General features: G+C 44.9%; 1 protein-coding gene across 2 annotated transcripts in view; it reads right to left on the reverse strand.

Moving 5' to 3' along the window:
- Positions 1-5,972: 5,972 nt before the first annotated feature.
- Positions 5,973-24,556, reverse strand: part of BMPR1B (bone morphogenetic protein receptor type 1B) — a 213,555-nt gene continuing 194,971 nt past the window's right edge. For both annotated transcript variants that reach the window (XM_035112925.3, XM_088660495.1), the window contains 7 exons: positions 21,963-22,059; positions 18,729-18,867; positions 16,401-16,593; positions 14,637-14,934; positions 11,885-12,060; positions 10,532-10,662; positions 5,973-6,478 (listed from right to left, as the gene is read on the reverse strand). In XM_035112925.3, coding sequence (XP_034968816.1) covers positions 6,353-6,478; positions 10,532-10,662; positions 11,885-12,060; positions 14,637-14,934; positions 16,401-16,593; positions 18,729-18,867; positions 21,963-22,059 — 1,160 coding nt within the window. In that variant the 3' untranslated portion in view covers positions 5,973-6,352. The remainder of the gene's footprint in view (positions 6,479-10,531; positions 10,663-11,884; positions 12,061-14,636; positions 14,935-16,400; positions 16,594-18,728; positions 18,868-21,962; positions 22,060-24,556) is intronic.

Raw genomic sequence — 24,556 nt, forward strand, 5'->3', positions numbered from 1 at the left:
ATATAGATGTGAAGTGGAGGATAAAAATCAGAAGAGGCTTGTGGGAAGCAGCAATAAATTAAAGATTTGCATGCGAACCCTCCACTTAAAACTGGTTCAGAATGCATAAACCTTTAGCGATGTAGCTCTGTCTCAATGCTAGTTTAACCCGCTTTCTCCTTTGTTTTACACAAAACCAAACTGCACAGTCTCTTCCCAGTGTGGTGTAGTGGTTAAGAGCGGTAGACTCGTAATCTGGGGAACCAGGTTCGCATCTCTGCTCCTCCACATGCAGCTGCTGGGTGACCTTGGGCTAGTCACACTTCTCTGAAGTCTCTCAGCCTCACTCACCTCACAGAGTGTTTGTTGTGGGGGAGGAAGGAAAAGGAGATTGTTAGCCGCTTTGAGACTCCTTCGGGTAGTGATAAAGCGGGATATCAAATCCAAACTCTTTCTTTCCTTTCTTTCTTTCTCTATATAAATGACCTTGGCAAGTGGTTGGGCAAGATTGTGGGAAGGAAACACTTGAAATCAGAGATACCTTTGTGGCCAGCTTACCGTTCAAGTTCCCCCAAGTAAATCTGGTAGTATTGGGGGGGAAAGTGCTTACTAGTAAGTTTCTTCCATTGGCAACTGACGTGATGGTTACAACTCTTCCCTTTGCGCAGGTATAGAGCGGTATACAAATTTAATAAACCACCACCGAGATTTCACTTTCTACTTACCCATCGCTCCATCCAGTTCAAGGGTACATTCCAGGCAGGCAAAAGCACTCAGAAGTGTGGAGCAGGATGGTTGTAGGGTGAGGCCTGGGAAAGAGGTATGGCCTGTTGACAGTCCAGGGGATTCCTGGAGGACCACATCTGGTCCCTGTACCTGACCCCAACTCCCATGGTCATGGAAGATGGTAGCTGGAGTCCAGCACCTTGAAGGCCACAGGATTCCATACCTGCCATTTTCGACTCTCCTGTACCAAACCAGTTCTTGAAGAGGCTCAGTGGACCACAGGCAAAAACACACATACTGCTTGGTACTTATTAAAAACTGGGGAGAGATTTTGTGCAGTTTCCTGCCTGCTAGTTAAATGAAGACACTTTTAATAAGAAACACAGCGCCTGACACAGCCAACACATCTATAATTGACCAATAATGCTGGACATTGCAAAAGAAGCCAAACTGTTTCAAAGAGAATTGTTTTGTTTTTAAACAGGGAACTTAAAACGCTTTATTTAGGGAATGTTAAGACTTTTTTTTTTTAACAATTACAGTATTTACAGATTGAATAAGGCACTGGTTCTCAAAAAAGAACACAAATCAGTATCAAGAAAAAAATTACATTGTCAACCATTCTTCAAAAGAAAGTTTGTGCTGTGCCAGCAAAGGACTAACAGTTGCCAGATTATTGTTCTCCTTGGTCTCCTCTCTTTCCAACATAAATGCCATTAAGGTAGTTTCACAGGCTACACATTTTAATCTACCTTTCCCTGAAAAGCTCTCCTTTAAAAATTATTGTGTCTATATTTAATTATTAACTATGTCAAATATTTGAAGACCTGAAAATGGTGAATTCTTAGAATAATGGCCAACAGGGACATCATCTTTTAAGGTTCATAGCTCAAATTGCTACTGGAACAGAAGAATTACCACATGGCAATCTTTGTGAATAACTCTGTGGTCAAATAAAATATTAGTGCTAAAGCCAATTCGCAACACTGGCTAGGGATGCGTTCTGTCATTTTGAACAACCGCACTGCAAAATCTGATTTCAGAAAAGCTAACGTGAGAGATGAAGGGGGAAACAGGCCCTTCCAAGTCTTGCAGCAAACCTGAAGCAAACAAACTACTGGTATGTCATTATGCCCTTTTCATTCCAGTACTAATGCCTCTCTTCTTCCATATTACATTGTCACTATGAATTGTCAGCCTACATGTTTTCATAAATAAACATTTCGCTTAGTGCTTCATCACCTGTAATATTTTACTCTTGATCCACAAAATGGAGTTGATCTCACTCCCAACTGTGATATATACACATATTCTCACACAGACACACACAGATATTTCCTTAAAATGCAAACCTGAACATCTCAACAGATTTATATATATATATATTTAAAAATGAGAATATAAGGCTTATGGACACTGGCATCCAAAAGTCAATTTACTTTAGGAACCATAGAAGAAAAGGCTTTGCATCTTTAAAGTATTTGGAAAATCCAAAAACTCAGGTAACTACTAAGGCCCTGTGTTTGAACCATAGTGAAATAAAATTATTTGTGCCCTCTGTGGAGTCAGCCTCAAGTTAAAGGGAGAAGAAACTCCTAAAGTCCTTTTTTAATGAGAGAGAAGGGGAGTTTTATTTTAATTATTCAGTCCAAATTGAATAATGGGTACTGCACATGCCCATTTTTTTGCAGTTCAGCTGCTGGTAAAGCAATATGATCTGTTGGCTGCAATCTCCAACTATCCTCACTGCAAATTCATCCCCCAACCACCACCCAAATGCTCAATCACTTTCTGGGAACTCTGGTGGCTGTGAATTGTGTGACTAGCTTACCACAGACTGAACTGCACACATAGTCCATCTAATCACATTTTAGCCACTATCAGGGTTCTATGATTTGGCTGCAAATATCCAGCTTTCCTTGGGTGAGTGGGAGCAATCACTTTTACATTATCTGCTCAAGCGGCACCATCTTCAAATTTTCAATGATTGCGGAAACTTGCTGTTTTCATAATTGTTAAGTGCAAGCAAAGTTACTCCATTTGGGGGGGGGGATCACACTGCACAACAGAGAAGGGGTGTGACATCCATTTTTTAAGATGGTATGGGAAGGGAGATCCTGTGGACTCCCACTTCTCATCCAGTGAGAGTTTAAATGGGCTTTGCCCGCTTCTTGGTCCTGGCCATGTCAGAAAACTCCTTAGTGCAGCTATGCATTCTTAACCTCCATTAGCTAATCAGCACTCAAGGCAGAGGTGATTTATGGTGCCTGCTGTCAAGGCACGAGGCACCCAAGAGAAAGAAGAGGACAACTTCTGAAGAAACTAGCTTTGTGCGTGATTGACTCTGTTTTGGAACAGAAATGTTCATGTAAAAACAACTAATGGCTCCAGAAGTCAAATTGCTTTCAGAATAGCCTATAAATTACCCCCAAATCAATGAGAATCACCCACGCTTAACTGCAGGCAGCACTAAGCCCATTCAGGTTTTGAAGTATGTGGAGGGTTTGTGGCTGTGCTTGAGCAAGGAATCTTTACAGATGGCTCCCTGTACGATACTTACAGGAGGGATCAGTGGTGGAAATTCTTCTGTTATTACCCACCTAGGCTGCAATCTTAAAGTGAGGGTGAATAGGTAGAAACCAAAGGTGGCTGAACTATCTTATCTAAAACTCTACCAGGTTCTCAAGAGGCATGGGCAAGAGAGAGGGAGGAGAGACACTCCTTTGCTCTTCGGTTCTGCAGCTTAAAACGCTTTTCTGATTGCATGAAAGGAAATCGGTGAAAGAGATTTAAGCTAGCTCCTGAGCTATATTTCGGTCCAATTCATGAGTGTCAAGTAGCATTGGATTCCTACTTCCAATGTGTTTGATGGCCCCCAGTCTCCAACAGCATTTGCCCCACAAGGGCCTTTCAGTGTTGGAATTCCAACATTCAGCCAGCCAGGGGTTCAGCGGTTTTGGTGGGGATCTGGATCTGAAACTGGATCTGACACTGAATCTCCTGCTCCTCTATTAAGGGTATTCTCTGACATCAGCAAGGGAGATCATTTGGCCGCTGAAATACCCTCCCAGGAGCCACTGGACTGCAGCCTTAAACTTTTATGACAGTGGGAATATGTATCTCCCCCATCCATCCATATTTCTCTCTGAAGTTCAGAGTCTGAAACTACCATCAATCTATCAGTCAGCTCCAATATTTTGCACCAAAAAAATTAACTTTACGCAGTATACTTTCCCCCCAGCGCCTTAAATTCTTACTTCCACTAACCTTGCAAAGAGAGAGGGAACACTGACTGTCATACATGTGGAATCCAGCCTATTTAAGTGGATTTTCTTTGGGGAGGATATGCACTTTCAACTTACAACAACCTACGGCTCCCACTGAAGTTGCACAGTGCCCTCTGCAGGCTTCAAAATAATCTTAAAGGGACTTTCAAATGAAAAACATAACGTAACAGCTCAACAATTCAAACCTACATTTAATTTTCCAAAGTGAAAAACAGCTCAGCAACCAAGAACTTCAGGGTCAGAATTTTATGCAGTTTTGTTTGATAAGTGCCTTCAAGAAAAACTTGCAGTATTTTTTTAAAACTTGTAACTGGAGGAACACACACAGCATATTTTGCTAGCTATGATGCTACAAATTACTTTATCCCACTTATAGTTCTATTTCTTTAGTGTATTACTTTAAAACAACAACAACATGGTAGCCCTTACAGAAGACAGCCCAAATTCAGGGGATTCAGGGAAGGTTCTGAAGGTAGGACAGGACTGAAAGCACCCTTATGCAAGCAAGAAGGCCTTCTGCATGCATATGGAACCTTGCCATATTTTGGAGGGTCTGCCAACTCACATTCTGGGGAACGGGGTGCTGCAGGAGGAAGAAGGGTCCCCCAACTCCTTGTGCATGCAAAATACCTAATAGGCTCACCTCAAAACCAAAATATGGGTCTCAGTGAGTGCTTCTTTGACCAGAATTGCAGAGGAGAAAACCTGGGAATTCAGTCCTCCTCCAGTATATTCCGATTTTTTAAACAATAGTTAAAAAAAGAGAAAACGTTCTGCTCCCTTAAAGCATGTGGCCCAATAGTCCAATACAAAAAAATCCCCTTCACGTTAGAAAAAAAAACCTCTCAATTTCTTCTCAAAATTAAAGAGGAAATTATATTTTTCAAAAATCATGAAAAGAATAAAAACCCCTCCTTTCCAAAGTGATGCTCGCCTCCATGTGTTTAGAAATACACTGCAGTTTTCTTCTACCCCGTTAGTGGCAAGTTACCATTTCCAGGTGCACGTTGAACAGAGCGCGTCCTTTTGTCAATACTCTTCATTTTCTTAATTCTCTTAAGGCAAACAGTATGCAATGCAACTTGGTCGGCCGTTTCATCGATCAGGGACTTTGCCGGTAAAGGAAAGGTTAGTGCATGTAACACCGTATTCTACCAAGCTTTAATTCACACTGATTTCAGAATTATTGTTTTGCATGTAAAATGCCAGGGAAAAATTCCCCAAATAATAGAAGGGAAAGGGCACTTGGTACTAGTTGAGCTTGCTTGTTTAGGGTTTTTTTCATTGTCTTCCACCTTTCACATCTAATGTTCCTTACCTTAGATGCCTTTAATGGTGTTGCTTTAATAAACCTGAAATGTGAAGGGCTTATACAAGGGATGCTAATGGATCATTGGGTCTGCTGTGCACAAGAAGCTGCTTGGTAGCAGATCTAGCAATTCCTATCGAGAATGCGGTCTTTCTGTCAGTCACAGCTTACATCAGGGACAGCCAATATGGTGCCATCCAGATGTTGCTTGACTACAAATCCCAACAGCCTCAGCGAGGATAGGGTGATGGGAGTTGTAGTCTATAAAGTCATCAGGAGAACACCACATTGGCTTCCTTTGGCCTACATCAGGCATCCCCAAACTTCGGCCCTCCAGATGTTTTGGACTGCAATTCCCATCTTCCCCGACCAATGGTCCTGTTAGCTAGGGATCATGGGAGTTGTAGGCCAAAACATCTGGAAGGCCGCAGTTTGGGGATGCCTGGCCTACATCATATATGAGTCGCCCAAAATCAAATTTGTATAGGCGATCACTTATATTTCTATTATATGTTTCTTTCACAACATAGTGTGTTGCCTTGGGAGTGCAACAGTCTTTACCAGCAGGAAATCATAACCAATTTGTTTTAGACTTCAGATGCAATTTTGCTTGACTTTCCTCCACCCCTCCCACCCTGCTTTAGAGTAACAATATAATTCTTTTCTTGTACTTTGTATTTGCAAAGGTTCATTTTTATGAAAATTAAACAGTCCAAATATAATAATAATATTAATATTAATAACATTAGGGGCTTTCACAGAAAGCAGCATGCATAATCTTGAAGCAGTTATCGATACTGTTTCTCCCACCGCTTCCAAAAGAGGCCAAAGGTCTTCTCCTCTGGCAGCCGACGAGCCAAACTTGATGGAGCCGCGTTACTTTCTTTCTCCTGGAATGGCCTCTGTGCCAGAGTGGAAGATTATTTGCCGAAAGACTGCGTTCAAGGTTTATATTAGCGAAGTCTTGTAATTCCTCTTCCTGTCTCTTTGAAACATGAAGGAAAGTCCATTTTTCTGAGATTTAGCAAAGAGGTGCCTTTCTTCAGCCGAATCAGAGCTTAATGTCCTGTGACTCTGACATTTTGGCAAGAGTTTTCTTCACTCGCAGAGCTGTGAGCCGAGAAGCAGGGTTGTGAGCCCAGCATTCTGTCATGAGTTTGCCCATTTGTCTTAGGCACTAGAGGAAGAAAGAAAACATATAGATGAATACATCACACACACACACACACAAGTTTGGTCTTGGCTGAAAGCCAAACACTACTCTGGAAAGAAACTAAATGAACCTGAGAACTCATACTGAGCATGGAATTCTGCCCCTGTGTACCTTCAACCATTATAGGCCTCATGTACAGTAGAACCATATGCAATCACACTGCCCCAAGGCATGGTTCACAACTAGACGGGCGGATACTGTGGCTGCGTAAACACCATACATTTAAAGCACATTTACCCCAGTGGTTCCTGGGAACTGCAGTTTAACCCTCACAGAGCTACAATTCCCAGCACCCACAACAAACTACAGTTCCCAGGATTCTTGCGGAGTTTTCAATGTGCTTTAAGCGTATGTTGTGTACGCAGCCTGTATCTGTACAATTAAGTCTTAACGCTGTATGATCCTTGTCACTAGCATTGCTGAATAAGGAACAGAAGATCAAGGCAATGTTTGATCGACTTCAGATATGTGTGTATGCGTGGGTGGGTGGGTGGATAGGAAGCCCAGGCCAGCAACCATCAAAGCAGTAGAACAATACAATTAAAAATAAAATCAAACATGTAAGAACAATTCGAAAGAAGCGAAACAGTCACATACCCTCACAGTGAATTGGATTAAGGGACAGATATATAATTTTTTATAATAATAAAAAAAACACCCCACCTTCCTTCAGGTTTTTCACCTTTGCACCCTGCTAATGAATGGAAGAGAGTCGTTTACAGCAGCTCTTCCTGAAGCATGGCTTCACCGTTATGCTACTTTAAGTCAAAGTTAGCACTCTGCAGGATAGTAAGTTACTGTGGGAAGTCAGTGGCACCCTCAAAACTCTTTTTATTCTGTGGTGGGCCATATACCAAATTTTCTCAATCTGCTTTGCTAGATCATTCTTTTCTCCTGGTTGTGTGTGTGGTGGTGTTTTGGGGTGTTTGTTTTTTTTAACATTCCCCCTCTGCGACCCTCCCCCTACGCACTCAAGATTGTTTACAACTCTTGCCATTTAAGTATTTTTAAATCTAATTGCAGAATACTTAAGTGAAGACTGCTATTCCCAAATCACAGCTGCCTCCTACAATAATAGCATTACACTGTACCACTTAACAAGATTAATGACCTCTGCATAGCATCACCATAACTGTCGGCAGATTTGTCTGCGGTACATCAATTACTGGTCTACTGATTCCAAAACACAATTTTGCTTCATTATAAATTCTCTGTGGAAAGTGTTCAGGCAACTTCCTCCCTCCCCTAAAGGAAAATACCACTACAGCTTTGAAAAGCAATTTCCTATATTAATTGACAAAAAGTGGGATTGAGAGACAGAAGACTAACACGCAGGCTTTCAACTCCCCTCCCAATTTGTTTTTCCTCTTTACAGACACTAGTACCCTATTGGTGGGGCCTACAAAGCAGCGTATATACATGTACAGTGGTGCCTCGCAAGACGAAATTAATTCATGCCGCGAGTTGCTTCATCTAGCAATAATTTCGTCTTGCGAAGCGCGGGTTGCCACGGCAAACAAACAAACCAACCAAACAAAAATGCCGAAACACTTCGTCTTGCGAAGCGCGGCCGTTGAAAACTTTGTCTTGCGAGTCAACAAAAACATCGCAAGACGCTTTCCTCTAGCGAGTTTTTCGTTGCGCAAGGCACTGTATATATTTGTAAAATTATGCACACTGCTTTGTATACAATGTAGTGTACTAGTATTCCATGGGCACTTGGAAGACTCACCTGCTTTTAGACAAGCATGCCCCCTTATCTCAGGACCTGAACCCCGTTTTAATTCGCTTGTTTCATTGCACATTTTAAACCGCAGGTGTCTATTTTAATGGAATTGTTTTAGTGGCAATTATGAGTGTTTAAATTGGATTTATACTTGTAAACTGCTTAGAAGCTACCTTGGCAATTAAGTAGCATATTAATTAATCAATAATATCAGAGGTGAGAAACCTGTAGTCCTCTAAGCGCTGCTAGACCACAATTCCCATCAATACAGTGGCAGGTCAAATCCTGAGCTCCCGCATCCTCCTGGGGGCTACTTCAAGAGGGAGGTGAGGCAACCGACCCACCTGGTGCAACCATCACATCAGGTGACTCAACTTCAAAGGAAACCATCTTTTCCTTTCTTCCTTTGCAGGTGCAGTTTGAAGCAGACATGCATGCAAGGGAACATTGTTTCTTTGCAGCCATGGCTTGGACTTGAGCTGAGATGCTCTATCCCAGGCATCCCCAAACTGCGGCCCTCCAGATGTTTTGGCCTACAACTCCCATGATTCCTAGCTAACAGGACCAGTGGTCAGAGATGATGGGAATTGTAGTCCAAAACATCTGGAGGGCCAAAGTTTGGGGATGCCTGCTCTACCCCAACACCCTCTAAAGATCAAACTAGACCAGGATTCTCACAACCTGGTGTCCTTCAGATGTCGTCGGACTATAACACCCATGCTATCTGATCACTGGGAATGCTGGCTGGGGCTGATGGGAGTTGCAGCCCAACAGCATCGGAAAGGCGCGAGGTTGGCTTTCTCTGATTTAAAAGTCCACAGAGCAAAATCACTTGTGGAAGGATCGGCTGCATCCTGAGTGTGTACCGCATCTCACGGACAGAGCCTCCCTCGCAAGGAAAAGGCATTTGGTGTTAAAGTTACTCCATCCATGGCCTGATGCAAATTGTGACAATCTTGGAGTCTGCTCTGAGCTGCTATAGAGACCAAAGAGTTGATGTGCACATTCAGTGTATATTTAAAATATTTCAGTACTCTGGTTTTCACTAAGAAACTGTCCTGTTATAAACTGTGGCTTTTAAAGGAAGATCAATATTTTGACATTTTTATTTGCTTTTTAATGAGGCTCAAATACCAAACTGTAAATGCTGGTCCTGGAGTATTTACTTCCAACATCAGTAAAATCAAATTAATCAAAAACTCTTAAGAGCCACGCTAGACATGGCATTTGTCACAAGCAATGATGTGTGGTGGTGGTGGTGGGGAAATCCTATTTCGTAAGTTCATTAGTAACAATGAATATCCATTTGAAAACATAGCATTAAGAAAGCTGGGAAGTTTCAAAGCTTTGAGCTTTGTTTCCTAACTACAGTAATATAAACGTAACAAAATCCATCCACTCCCTAAGGCTTCGGAAATAATTTCCAACGCATTTTCTTCTTCAAACTGAAAATTTTCTGAAGCAGGCTGCCCTATGCTAATCACTGTTATCTGAACAGGAGGTTTTCCAGAAAACCCACATCACTGGTCAAGTGGTTTAGCCTTGTGCTGCTTTTTATTTTATTTTCACAAACGGGGGGGGGGGGAGAGATGGATCAGCAATTTATGTAATTGGTACAGTGAGAGGGCAGAATTGTGATTGCAGAAATAGTTGGTGGATGCTTCTAACTTTTATCAGTTCTGCCTGGTTTACAGTGGTTTATAGCCAGCCTGCATGGTTGAGCTAAGTCCTTGGGTCTCATCTGTAAGCTATTTTTAGCTTTCAGTACATTACAGTGGAAGGCAATAACCCCACAGACACCCAAAATACATGCCAATCACAGGCTCACACTCACAGATCTGGGTAACCACTGCCCTTTGAATTTCCAAAAGATGAGCAGTGGCCATTGCTTATTTCTCCCAGAATACTAGGTGATACCAAATTTACATCAACATCTTGCAGAGGACTTGCTTATTCTGAACCGAGTCTTATAGGTACAGCGTAATTTTTACAGCACTGTAATAGGTATAACTCAACTTTGAACTTTTCTTGGTTTTTCCTTATCCATCTGCAAAAGGCAGCATCCTATAATATCAAGACTTTTCCCTCCTTAAATCACCCGAGTCGATTTTGACAAAGGAGGTAAATGTAATGGGTCAGGTTTTGAAAGTATTATCTCCTTGGATAGATCAATCGGTTGAGCACGAGACTCTTAATCCCAGGTTTCTGAGTTTGAGCCCCACATTGGGCGCATTGCAGGGGGATTGGACCTTAGCCCCCCCCTCCAACTCTAAAATTCTATGATTCCTTACCTCATCACTGCTCCACCTGTTGGGAAACGAGGGCCGTAACTTCTTGATACCTACTATTTCTCTCATGTCTTCGTATGAAGGGTCAGTGGGAACAAGGTCATGATATGGAAGCTGATACTCTTCAACTATACCTGAAAAATGTGCCATTTGTTAGCTGTATCAGTGCCAGGTAGGTTTAAGAACAATGCTTTATCAAAACCCAAATGAATAGGCATGCGCAGACCAAAGCTCATTGAGAAGGTTCATTGGGATACAGTAGTAGGGAGATAATAGTCGTAGGAAGCAGCCAGGTGAATGCTGCATCCATTTTAGCATGTGGGTCCACATATAAAGGTAAAAGTGACTGCAAAATGTTTTCAAAAGCAAGTAGCTTGAGATGTCACAGAACTGCCCCACATATGCCCTGCGTCCTAAAACTCAGGCTAACTGTAGGTATCTTTTCCACTAATACCCAGGGCTTAGTTTATAAAATTCAAAGCAAGCTGGAATTCACCCTTCCACATTGGAAAGACCTAATCCAAACTCAAACTGGTTGTTTGATGTTGTGCAATTGAAAGGTGTTTTTTGCGCATGCTTGAAGGCACTTTCCTAATTTCATTTTCTAGACCTCATGGCTTAGTCTTGGCATTAAAAACCAGGTCTAAACCATGATGACCTGAAGTCTGCCCTCTGTTTCCCTGTAGTCAAAGGGCTGTCAATAAAAGCCTACTTTCTTCTTCAAATGCCTCAAGGCTAGCATACGAAATCTCTGCATTGCCATTCTTAGACAGGTAACAAAAAGCTTTGCAAACAGCAATCAGCCAGAGGAGATCTAGCAGAGGAAAATACAAGAAAGTGGAGGAACTGGGTTTAAAAATGCCAATCTTCCCAGGTCTGGAATTAATTTTATACAGGCAACAATGCCTTTTCAATACAGGTTTCCTAATGTAGCTAACACCTGCTAATGTTGATCCTCCGGCATCATATCTGCGTAATCTCCTTGTTAATCATGGCACCTAAGCAAAACCAACCCTGTTCCTTTTCTACGTAAGCAACGGGAGTGCTCTCACTTTAAGCTCTGATGTTTATAATTCTGGAAGTGCCCATAAATGAGCTCCAAATTCCCATTGCAATTATGAAACACACTACATCTTTAAAAGAGACTATTAAAAGAGAGGATAAATCTTTGCGGCTAAATGAGGACCTACAGGGAAGGGAAAAAATGAGTCCTAACAACCAGAAAGGAAAAGGGAATAAATAAGTTCAGCGACAACAGTTCTTTGAAACGGACAGTTTTCTCTGTCTCTTTTAAACACACACACACAAGGAATCGAAGTAATGTAGAGACATGCGCCAGCATTGTAAGGCATTTACCTCCTGAAACACATCTCCTTGCTATTTCCCAAAGGATGAGTCCGAAGCTGTACATATCGGCCATGATATATGACTGGAAGTGATTCCGATTTAAGCTTTCATCAAGGACTTCGGGAGGCATGTACCGCTTTGTACCCACTCTGGTGTTTGGTGGTATATCCACCTCATTTGTGTCACTGAAAGATGAAGGGGGGTGGGTAGAAGGAGACAAAAATTAGTGGGTTTTTTATTTTTCCTTTTCTAAAACTAAATTGTATATGAAAGGCCAGGGTGGGAGAGAAAGGGACCTCAAATTAAATCCATCTATGAACAAGGTCAAAGGAAAAGAAAACCTAATGGAAATGATCCTTTCAGAGAAAGGTTTTTAACCAGGGGTACCCAAACTAAGGCCCGGGGGCCGGATGCGGCCCAATCGCCTTCTAAATCCGGCCCACGGACGGTCCAGGAATCAGCATGTTTTTACATGAGTAGAATGTGTCCTTTTATTTAAAATGCATCTCTGGATTATTTGTGGGGACTACCTGGTGTTTGTACATGAATAGGATGTGTCCTTTTATTTAAACTGCATCTCTGGGTTATTTGTGGGGCATAGGAATTTGTTCATTTTTATTTTTTTCAAAATACAGTCCGGCCCCCCACAAGGTCTGTGGGACAGTGGACCGGCCCCCTGCTGAAAAAGTTTGCTGACCCCTGTTTTTAACTGTTAACCAGGGGCTTTTTTGTTTTGTGTTTTGAGGCTTCCATGCCTGGGGATACATCAAGCATCCAAATGCAAACACCACAACAGTGATAAGACTCAGCAGGGGTTGCTGGTAACATTTGTGAGATTTCATTAGCATTAAGATGAAACTCCCCTGCCAAAGATAGTAATCCAATGTCCCTTAAATATGTTTATTAATCATTTATATATAGTTCTTAATTTGGAAAAATTCCAGGATGGCAGCTGTGTAGCTAGATGCTCAGGGGCAGGGCTAGCTACCTGTGGGAGTGGGGCAAACCGCCCACCAGGCAGGGCAGGCCGGGGCAGGGAGTGCTGGGCGGAGCCTGCAGGGAGTCCACCCACTGCCTCCCTCTCAGCTGGGGGAGTGGGATGAGGAAGATCTATAAGGAGGAAAGGCAAAAGGCAGCCCCCTCCCCGCCAGCTGTGTGCAAATCAACCGAGGTGGAGCAGAAAAAGGAGTGGGTGAGTCTTTATTCAGGCCTTAACGGACTTCTAAAGCCAGAGTTTCTGGGTGCCAAATTTTTAATCCGTCATTAGGGCTTAAAATCTGGAGAGAACACAGCCAGGGGGAGGTGGGAGTGAACGCATGCACCCAAAAGTTGTGGCTTCACTTCTCGGAGAGGGAGGCAAGCAGGTGGGGGGAGGAGACGGAGGAGAGGGTTCCTTTGCGCTGCCATTCTCCTCCCCCTGCCGGGCCAAGAACCGGGGCTGCCAGGTGCACGTCATAGCAAGGAGTCGGCAGGCTTTAAAGGCGCCTGGCCCAGGGAAGGAGGAGCTAAGGGGTACCAGCGGCAGGCGGCTGCACCACTCGGCTCCCCCCAGCCTGGTGAATGCCTCTTCTCCCCCACACACACCAGCAGTGTGCGCGCCGATAGAGCGCTTTTGCAAATGCACAAGCTGCACAGATTGCGTCTGTGCATCCAACGCCGCGCAACCCGGATGTAAACACTTCCGGGTCTGCGGCGTTCGTAAACGGAGGCGTTCATAAACGGGAATGTTGGTAAACCGAGGTACCACTGTATAGCAAAGCCATCAATACTCGTAGTCCTGATAGCTGTAGCTATCCTCTGTGCATCTATCTAAAGAACTATGGCTATAACTGCAGCTTGTGGTAGTGGCTCTCATAGCTGAATTATGTACCTCCTTTAGCCTGCTCTCAATCCTCCAGCACACAGCTTCATTGGGATGGCTCTGAGTTCTAGTACCAAGAATGAGAAAAACCTCTCTGTCCGCTTTTTAAAATACGCTTCTATCATATCTCCCTTATTTGCATTTTCCCCCTTGTCAGCTAAAATGCTGCAAAGACAGCATCCTTTCCTCAAATGGACTTGCTCCAATCTCCTGAGCATTTTGCTTGCCCTATGCACCACCACATTCTTCATGTGAGCTTTAACTGAAAATCTCAATGGTTTCCTCCCATTCATACTGTTCTATTTGTATCTCATCATATCTGACTCAGCTGCATCAGTTTCTAGGGCTAAGATCCAACGACCTATGCTAGCCTCCCTTGTAGCTGACCACAATTCTGTATCACAACCACTTGTGGTGTGTGAAGCCAGTTAGCATGTGGCTTGCCTGCCCCAGAATTTCACTCTGTGTTGGGATGGTCACCATGATCTCAAGCAGTCAGTCTTAATCAGGGGTCAGCAAACTTTTTCAGCAGGGGGCCGGTCCACTGTCCCTCAGACCTTGTGGGGGGCCGGACTATATTTTTTAGGAGGAAATGAACAAATTCCTATGCCCCACAAATAACCCAGAGAAGCATTTTAAATAAAAGGACACATCTACTCATGTAAAAGCACACTGATTCCCGGACTGTCCGCAGGCCGGATTTAGAAGGCGATTGGGCCGTATCCGGCCCCCGGGCCTTACTATGCCTACCCATGGTCTTAAATCTTCACAAACAGCTCATGCGACAATCCACTGTTTCCTTCTTTGTCACAAGGTCCCAACTCCAGGCCCCCTTTGAAACCCACTCCCTTTGGATGTTCACAAACCAAGTTTCAGCAAGAAAACCAATATTTTGCTCACCTAATGAACTTAACTGCCAAACCCAGATCTGCTATGCAGCAAGTTCCATTCTTTTTCACCAGGATATTTTTGCTTTTGAGGTCCCGGTGGGCAATAGCTGGCTTGCCTTGGGTGCTGAAGATTTCGGTGTGCAAATGGCACAGTCCGCTGACTGAGGAATATGCCAACTTCAGCATGGCTTTTGTATCCAAGGTAGTGGATTTCAGGTAGTCGTACAGGGATCCATTCTCATGGTAGTCCGTGATAAGATACAGCTGAGTCCAAGACCCTGTGCCCTTAATGTCCGCAGCAATGAAGCCTACAAGGAGGAATGGAGACAGGGCTGTTCAAACATTGTGCATGTTTTGAAAGAAGGTACAGAGTCAATTTCTTTTGAATTCCAAGGTGAAGATGCCGTATCCGATGCTGCTTATACAAATTGGAAATCTGAGAAGTCAGCAGAGTTACTATAGCTCCACATTCCATGGCACATGTGGAACTAATACTGCAGTGAACGGTCAAGACTATGTTGACCTAGAATACCACCAAGCAAGTCTTTGCACTAGGGCAGGCATGGCCAAACTTGGACCTCCAGCTGTTTTTGGACTACAACTCCCATCATCCCTAGCTAACAGGACCAGTTGTTAGGGATGATGGGAATTGTAGTCCCAAAACAGCTGGAGGGCCAAGTTTGGCCGCCACTGCACCAGGGGCATAGGTTACACTTCAAAGGATAGCCCTACCAAAACATTAGCCAAATTTGAAACTCTTGTCCACATTCCTGAACTCAAAACACACAAACTCTGGCTGAAAGACAAGGAGTTGAAAATCTAAATTCAATTTTAGGAGTATGAACAGGGATTCGAAGTTCAGTGCTATATTTATGATTCCCTCATCCATTTGTTGGAATCAGAATTGTGGAAATTAGAATGAAATTTGTGTTCAAGGGCTCAAAATTCAAGTATTTTGAAATTTGTTCCAAGTTCAGTTTTTTAAATTCAAATTAATTTGAGCAGTGGGACAAAACAAATGCACAGCAACTGAAATTAGCACTTGTTGAAGACCACAACTATGACCATGGAAACTGCGAAGGCATGCCTTCTCTGGGCAAATATGAGAAATCCCTGAACTTGCAAGTCCTCAGAATCACAGCTCCTCTTAAGGGAAGTGATCTCAAGTCCCCAATGTCAAGTCTAAGCTGGAATTTGGAGGTGAGCTGCTATACTGATGTTTTCTCACCTTGTTCATGAAAGGTTAAGCAGCAAGCAGGGCTGAGAAGAGACCAGGTTGTCAAAACGAAATCACTGCTAACTTTGGCTTTTGATACATCTTTTTAATACTCCAGAATAAACATCTTGGCTGTGAGTCTTGGCAGACCTTGCAGGCCTTTTCCCACCTGGCCTGGGAGGACGGAGCCCAGACTGACTACCTCCAGCTACCAAAACTACGGCTGTTGAACAGACTCATGGGCTAGCGTGTTGATTGAGCAGAGGGGTGTTGTTCTTGGTTTTTGCTGTTTTGTTTAGTTATCTTTATTTTGGATCTTCTGACGTATGTGGAAATTGTTCAGTTTGGCTGTGTATTTTTTAATGTTTCATTTATTATTTACGACTACCTTTGTTATGTGGTAGTTATGCATTCCTTTCGTGTTGTAAGCCGCCTTGAGCGCCTGTGGAAAGGTGGCACACAAATATAATCATGTATGTATGCAGCCGCAAAATACAGAAGTAAAAAGTGGGGTGCCTTAAATGACCAGGACCCTTCCTTTTAGTTTGTGCCACTCACCCAAAATGTTCTCATGCCTCATCAGAACAGTCTGATAGATCTCTGTCTCTCGAAACCAACTGGCTTCCTCCGTCGTGAAGAAAACTTTGACGGCCACTTTTTCTCCTCTCCACTTCCCCATCCAGACCTCTCCATAGCGACCTTTACCAATCTGCTTCACCATCTGAATCTGCTTTGCTATAGTCCTTTGCACCTGTCAAGAGAAAAGACAATGGTGCTGTAGTAACTAATGCCCGAGACAAGCTGCTCGCAGAGAAGACAGCACCCTCAAGGACTAGAAAATGCCAGCAGAGGGAGCTCAGTGTTTGATAGACAGATGATCAGAACACTGCAGTTGAAAAGTCGGGATAAGCAGTCTATGGTCACAGCCACCCTATGAGCACTAGGCAGCTCCTTTGCCGTATCGTTTTCAGTGCCTGCTAAAAGTGTTTTTACTAGTCTAACCGGAAATGTAATTTTAACATTTAATTTTACTATGCAGATTTGTGCAAAACTGCTGGCTTTATTTATTTCTTCCATGTCAACTTGTTTCTAACATTTGACTTCACTGGTATTTTCTTATGAATTAATATTTATATTGTTGTATATAAAGCTATCAGAGGTTTGTTGATTTAAGCAATACATACATCTTGTTCACTGAATAAACAGACATAAGCCACACTCATCACAGTGCCACTTCTGCTTGGGCAACCACTGAACGAGGCAATGGAGGTTGTGGGAAACCGACCACAAAAATGGTGATCTTCACCACCAGAAAGAGAGAGAGAGAGAGAGAGAGAGAGAGAGAGAGAGAGAGAGAGAGAGCACTCCAGGTGCAAGAAAGAAGGATTCCAAATCTGATATGTTTCAAGGGGAAAATATCCTCCCTTTGGAAAACATTTGTAGTAGTAATTCTCAAATGCAAGAAATGCATTTGTTCCCAAGGAAGAATTTTCTTCCAAAACATGTTGTGCCTGGAATAAATTTTATTTCTATCACCCCAAGTTTTTCGCCTCTTTTTTCAAAAGGAAAACCATACTAATGTTTTGGGGGAGTTTTTGTACTTTTAGTTATGCAAAATTGTCAATTTGCATGGAAAATCTTGGAAGTAATATTTTTTAAAATTTTTAAATTTATTTATACTGCACCTTTCCTGCAAGGAGATCAAAAGAGCATTCATGGATCTCCTCCTCCCCATTTTATCGAGGGACAATGACTGGCCCATCATCATTCAGTAAGCTTCATGGCCAAGTGAGATTTTAACCCGGGCTTCCCAGGTCCTAGTCCAACACTCTAACCCAGGCATCCCCAAACTTCGGCCCTCCAGATGTTTTGGACTACAATTCCCATCATCCCTGACCACTGGTCCTGTTAGCTAGGGATCATGGGAGTTGTAGGCCAAAACATTTGGAGGGCCGCAGTTTGGGGGTGCCTACTCTAACCAGTACACCACACTGGCTCTCCTGGTTTGCTTAACACCTAGCTTGATGAAGCATTCGGGTGAATGTGAAAGCTTGCTTGCTATCCTGTGGTAACTTGGAACCTTCAAATAAAAGTACTGCATGATGTTTGGGATTGTGGAGTTTATCTTATAGACCAGCACAGCTACCTTCCCTTTTCACTCTGTCTATAGAGACAGCAAGTTTATTAACAAGCCAGCTCATCGGCAGAAGATGAATTGTTGGCTATAGCTCTAAAAATGGAACCCCTTTTAGGCATTAACCAGAGCGGGTGTTCATGCAGATATTGGCACTACAATCCCAATCAAGAGTTCAGTAGTTTTCAATCCCTCTTCCTTGAGGGTTCATCAGATGTTTATTGAGGCTCCTAACTGAGAAGACTAGCAAAGGTGGCGAAACGTACACCCTCCCCCCCCCAAAAAAGATAGCCTACTTACAAATTACAAAACTTGTGCCACAATGTGCATCTGCAGGGCAGAGTTAAGACTGTCGTACAGGATGCAAAATGGTGGCCAGCTTGCTTCCTGCTGCCACTAACTTGCAGTGGAAGCAATGAAAACAAACCCCTAGGAACAAATAAAAAACCTGAAGGAATAAAGCAATTTTGCTAACTGTACCTTAGGCTGAATCAACTTTGGTTACCATAATTTCTGCATTCAGATAACCTTTGCATTTATGCTGGTTTACCTTTGGCTCTCCAGATGTTGCTGGACTGCAACTACCATCAGCATGACCAATGGCCAGGGGTGGTGGGAGTTGGGAGTCCAACAACTTCGGGGGGGGGGCACCAAGTTTTAGGCAGAACCAGGGCTGCAGATAGCGATGATGCTCTGTTCCTATGCCGCTGTTATCATTAATATGTCTCTGTGTCTCAGTACTCCTTTCTCACCAGAAGAGGGAGCCCAGAACCGCTTCCCGAGCTCTGAGACTGTTCAATGAGGTCTTTCAAGGATTCTCCAGGTGGAATGTAAGTCTCGTCTTGTTCAAGCCCAATGCTGTACCGAGGTCTGCTTTCTTGCCTTTTAAACCTGCAGTTGTGTATGAAAATAAACATAGGTTGACTCTGCACTGCTGGGTGGTCGCAACATCAGGCAAAAGTTGCTATTTGAGTCTGTTTAATTTCCCACTAGCGTTGCATATTTTTTAAAAAATCTCTAAAGCTTTTTGCGTTTCTCGTCTATTTTCAGCCACCTCGGTAACAAAGCAATACTTTCATCTCTGCGAATTTGTGCCCAGGCCATTGCAATTAGATGTACGGTAGCAAGAGATTTTTAAAAACACACACAAACACAAATCTTATTCAGTATCTCAATGCACACTGAAACTTTAAATACTGGGTGGCCCACCCACCCCCATGTCTTTTCCCCACAATCTGCCACTTTATAATATATAATATCAACTACCATAACCTTCCTCAACTTGGTGCCTTCCACATGTTTTGGACTACAGCTGGCACAGCACGGGTATATTGGCCGAGGCTGATGCGAGTTTTTTTGGGTGATGAAGCATAAAATTGTAGAGTTGGAAGGGGTCCAAAGGGTCATCTAGTCCAACCCACTGCAAGGCAAGAATATTTTGCCCAACATGGGCCTCAAACCCACAACCCTAAGATTTAAGAGTCTCGTGCTCTACTGACTTAGCTACCCAGGTGGACTACAGCTCAAGGGCATCAGGTTGAAGAAGGGTAAATTAGTAAGATGGGACAGACCAGCAGCAACAGTCCTTCCCAGTAAAGCCAGTATCAGCTGGTGGGAGCACACCTTGCTCCAGCAAAAGAACCTCCAGGAGTCCGCTTTAGGTTCCCAGTTGTTCCTTTGAATCCCCACCCTTACCTGCCCATCATCCTATATAATAAAGTCTCTGTGTCTCTGCATCCAGATTCCGTGTCTCTGCATCCAGATTCCGTGTGTCCCGTTTTCCGCGCTACTGAGCATGTGCCCCAGGGACACAGGGATTGGACGCAGAGACTGCACACACACACACACACACACACACACACACACACACACACACACACACAATAAGCAGTTAAAACTGAGGCCACCAGGTGGAAGGCAGGAGCAGGCAGCAAGGCCCCTAAGCAGGGCAGGCCCTCTCTCAATGTGCCCAAGGGCCTGAAGAGGAAGCCGGGACAACCAATAAATCGAGGCCCCGGCTTCTCCTCACTAACAGGCCCGAAATTGAGGCCCAAACAGCGCAAGCAACCGGGAGACCCCCGCTGGGCCGGAACGGCCAGGAAAGGCGCGGGGAGGCCACCGAATGCTCAGCGCCAACTGCGGGACCCTCAGAAAGCGCCGGGGTGGGCGCAAGCCCCCCCGGACAGCAAAGCTCCCTCCCGGACGCAGCAGGTGACTGAAAAACAGCCGCGGAGGCCAACAAAAGTAGCGGGAGCCCCCCCCCGAAAAACTGGGTGTACACCCCGGAGCAGCCGCCCGGGCCGCCCAGGAGCCAGAATTCGGCCACTGGGCCCTGGCAGCAGCAGCGCTATTGACGGGGGGAAATTAGGAACCAAACGGCAGGCGCAAAAAGCACGCGAAAACAGGGTGGGGAGGGATCCGCACTCCAAACACAAGCTTCGGAGGGGGTAAAGGAAGAAATACCCTCTGCACCCCCCAGCCGAGCCCGGGCTGTAAAGGTAAAAGGGGGGACTTTGGCTTGGGGTTTGGGAACGGGGGGGGGGGGAATTAGGGATAAATTAAGGATCAAAGGGAGGGAGGAGGAACAATCAATTAGACAAGGAATAAAAGCCCCCCACGCGCCGCTGCCACCGAAAAAGGCCGAATGTTCTAGCACCCGTTTATTAAACGGGCTGAATGGCACTAGTCTGATATATCAGGTGTATGGTGAGTGGGCACTGCTTCTTGAGAATGCTCTGGAAGGCCAAATAGGAAAGCCTAGCTGGTTGTGTCCAGTCCACCCCTGGCCTACAGCCTCTAGCCCATGTGGTGTAGTGGATGAGTGTTGAACTAGGACCTGGGAAACAAAGGTTCAAATCCCCACTCCATCACTGGGTAACCTTGGGCCAGTCACTATCAGAGGCAGATTTAGGGCAGGGCGACCGGTGTTCTGCCGCACTGAGCACCAAGCCTAGGGGGTGCTGCAGGATGAGGTTGTGAATTGACCAATAAAAGGAGAAAAATCAAGGTCGGCCCCTGTCACCATCTCTCAGCCTAACCTACATCAACCTACATCCAAGGTACACCTACTTCGGCACCTTGGAGGAAAGAGGGGACATAAATGCACCAGGCATGTCCAAAGTCCGTTTCGGGGGCCTAATCCGGCCCACCAGTTGGTTTAATCTGACCCCTGTAGCAGTTTTATTTCCTGGGGTAAAATCCTAAAAAAAAAAACCCCTCAACAACTTCAACCCTAAAAAAAGCTCAACAAGTTTGGTTGGCTGTTTGGTCGGCCCTCACGGCCCTTCACTTCATCAAACCTGGCCCTCTTGGAAAAAAGTTTGGACACCAGTGCACAAACCAACCCACCAACCAACCAACCAACTTGGCACTGGCTAAGTTGGCTATCCTTGCTTTACTTGAAATACCACTCCAAGTTCATTTTCATTCACTTTTCTTTTCTGCATTACCTCTCACTGAGAACTCAGTCTGTGCTGAAGACACTATGCACTTCCATGACTTTTCCCTAACTGTTAAATTCTTCATTATATTTGAGCTTTAGCAAGACATAAAAGCCTCTCCAGGAACTATAGTGAAATACAGTGGAAGTTTAGTGCTCATTTCCATGCTATTTGCTTCTGGGGGGGGGGATCAATTTGCAAGTAATACGGAAACTAGTGCTAAACTTCCAGTATAGTTCCGAAAGCGGCTTTTACGTCATGTGGAAGCTCAAATATAATGTGGAAATTAACAGTTAGGGAAATTTCTTGGGAAATGAATAAACTGCCATATGAATGCGGCCTATGATAACAAAGCTCATTCGCACCACCAGTCCTCCCAGTAACATTTTTGTAATCTCAACATTACTAGGATACATAGGATTTTAAAAAGGAAATCTCCAAACCAACCACTACATCTGTGTAGATCAGAAGCGAAGCTCGAAATATGAATGGCAGAAAGAAACAGCTGCCAAAAAACAACAACCCATAAGCTTTTCTGGACCGTACCTGAGGTAACAGAATATGATGATAAGCACTAGGAGGACACTACAGATGGTCACCGAAATCAGTAAGGCCTTGTGATGGACATTTCCCGCTTCCAAACCTGAAACAAAACAAAAGCACTTTTAGCAGGTAGGTAATACAGTCATACCTCGGTTTAAGTATGCGTCGGTTTGAGTACTTTCAGTTTAAGTACTCCGCGGACCTGTATGGAACGGATTAATCCACTTTCCATTACTTTCAATGGGAAAGTTCACTTTAGGTTAAGTACGCTTCAGGTTAAATACAGACTTCTGGAACCAATTGTGTACTTAAACCGAGGTACCACTGAAACCTCATTTATCTCCCTTAAGCCACTTACACCCTCTCTCTCTCTCCCATGTGTTTTGAGGTGGCTTGCAAGCATGATAAAAACAAAGCTAAGGATATACAGTGTTTCTCCTAAAATAAGACGGTCCTCAAAAATAAGCCATGTCAGGCTTTTCATTAGTAGAATAAATATAAGACATCCCCCGAAAATAAGCCGGGGGGGAGCAGGTCTGGCAAGGAAAGGAAGGCATTTAAGCGCCTTCGGAAGAGCCAGCAAGAGGCAACAGCGCGCTTGCTGGCGATCTTCTTCTTTTCATGCCACTCGCAGTGGCTGTCTCCAGCGCCGCCACCGTGCTTTGGGGCTTGGCGCGCGCCCACAGCCACCTCCGCAGCCCCTGGGATTACCGTCGCTGCAGCCGCGCTCCTGGGCGCTCTCGGCACTTCCCCCACGGCCGCCTCACTGTGTTTTGCGGGGGTGGGAGCCGCTTCGGGGAGTGCAGCGCAGCGCGAAGAGCCTGGTGAGAGGCAGCTGCGGCTGCAGGTGAAGCCCGGGATCTGCGTGGGCGACTGGGGGCGAGCGCCCTGAGCGCTGCGGCGGTAGCGAAGAGGCGCCCGATCAGCCCGCTTCTCAGCTGATCGGGCGCCTCTTTGCCACTGCCGCAGCGCTCAGGGCGCTTGCCCCCAGTCGCCCACGCAGATCCCGGGCTTCATCTGCATCCGCAGCTGCCTCTCACCAGGCTCTTCGCGCTGCGCTGCGCTCCCCGAAGCGGCTCCCGTGCAGCTGCCTCTTGCCGGTTCCTCCGCTGCCGCTTCTCTCACAGCCGCCTCTGCGGCTGCTTCCTGCTCCGCCGACGCGTTTGGATCCTTGGATCACGGCATTTCTTCTGCTCCCCAGCAGCACGCAAATGGGAGGGCCGGAACCCCGCTGAGCTCCGCAGCTCCACAGTATTACGGTATTATTGTGCTTTGTTACAAGGGCAGCCTTGCCATTTTTATTTTCTGCTCCCCGGCTCTCAACGGGTCCCGCGCGGTGCGCTGCTGCCGGCTCTCAACAGGTCGGGGCTCGGCGCAGCATGCTGTTGCCAGCTCCCGCTCAAAAAAATAAGACATCCCCCGAAAATAAGCCGTGGTGTGTTTTTTTTGGAGGAAAAATAAATATAAGACGTGTCTTATTTTAGGAGAAACACGGTATTTTTCCATGTATAAGACGCCCCCATGTATAAGACACCCCCTTATTTTGGGGGACCCCAAATTAATAAAACACCCCCCAGCACTACCTGTGTATAAGACGAGCCCCAATTTTAAACCTAATTTTGTTCCTTTTAAAAAAAACTAGTCTTGCATACGGAAAAATACGGTATATTTAAAGATAAATGAAAATAAACAGCAATCATTCAATGGCAGAAACTCGGAAAGGGTCCAGCCTGGCCTGGAGTGGCTTGAAAGCTTGCTAACTGCCAGGAGAGGCCAGCACAGTGTGTGAGATGGCGAAGGTGCAGGTCAGAGCAGTGGCAAGGTCAAGGCTATGCAGGGACACCAGCAGGAGCCGCAGATTAGCACTGCTAGTGTGCCCACAAAGCTCTATGCTGCTCCAGTAAACAGTAGCAAAGCCACTGTCTGGAGGATGGCTCCCCTGCCACAGCGGACTGTGTATGCCAAACACAGATGGACAGGGGGACACACACACCCCAATTCCCGAAATTTGCCAGCATCCACTTATGTGGATCAAGGCACCAAGATATTCTAGGAAAGCAACCTTTTCTGCTAGGGGTGTGAATTTCTATATCCATAACACACTAACATATCCGACGTTGTGTCTGGTTACTTGGGATCAGAAGCAGGATCTATCTTCCAAGATAAGGATGAGCAGGGCATAAGCTGTGAGAACTCTATCCCGATTGATCTCTCCTGGAACAGGGGCTATTGCATTTCAGGTTTACCAGAGTGATGCAAAAGGGAAGTTCCATGGGGACTCTCAGCTTTCCACTATGCAATTTTATTTTATTTCCAAGCTCTGGTTTCTTCTTCTATTTTGGCCGCTGAACAGCGGTGTTTTCCTTCTCGCTTGCTCCTAATGCAAGAGGCTGGCAAACAATGTATCTCCTGTTAGCACCGGGCTCGGTGTTTTAACCTAACATTACCTGCTACTAGCGCATTAGTGGCGTAAACATTCAAGACACTGCCGTCACTTTTTGTAATCCCTTTTGTAAGGAGACACTGGCAAGCGGGAAAACACTAGCGTGCTGTATTCTCGCTAGGCCAGCAGATTTGTACCTGAGCCATCGCTACGA

The sequence above is a fragment of the Zootoca vivipara genome, chromosome Z1 (assembly GCF_965207765.1).
Source record: "Zootoca vivipara chromosome Z1, rZooViv2.hap1.1, whole genome shotgun sequence".
Classification (NCBI taxonomy): Eukaryota; Metazoa; Chordata; class Lepidosauria; order Squamata; family Lacertidae; genus Zootoca; species Zootoca vivipara.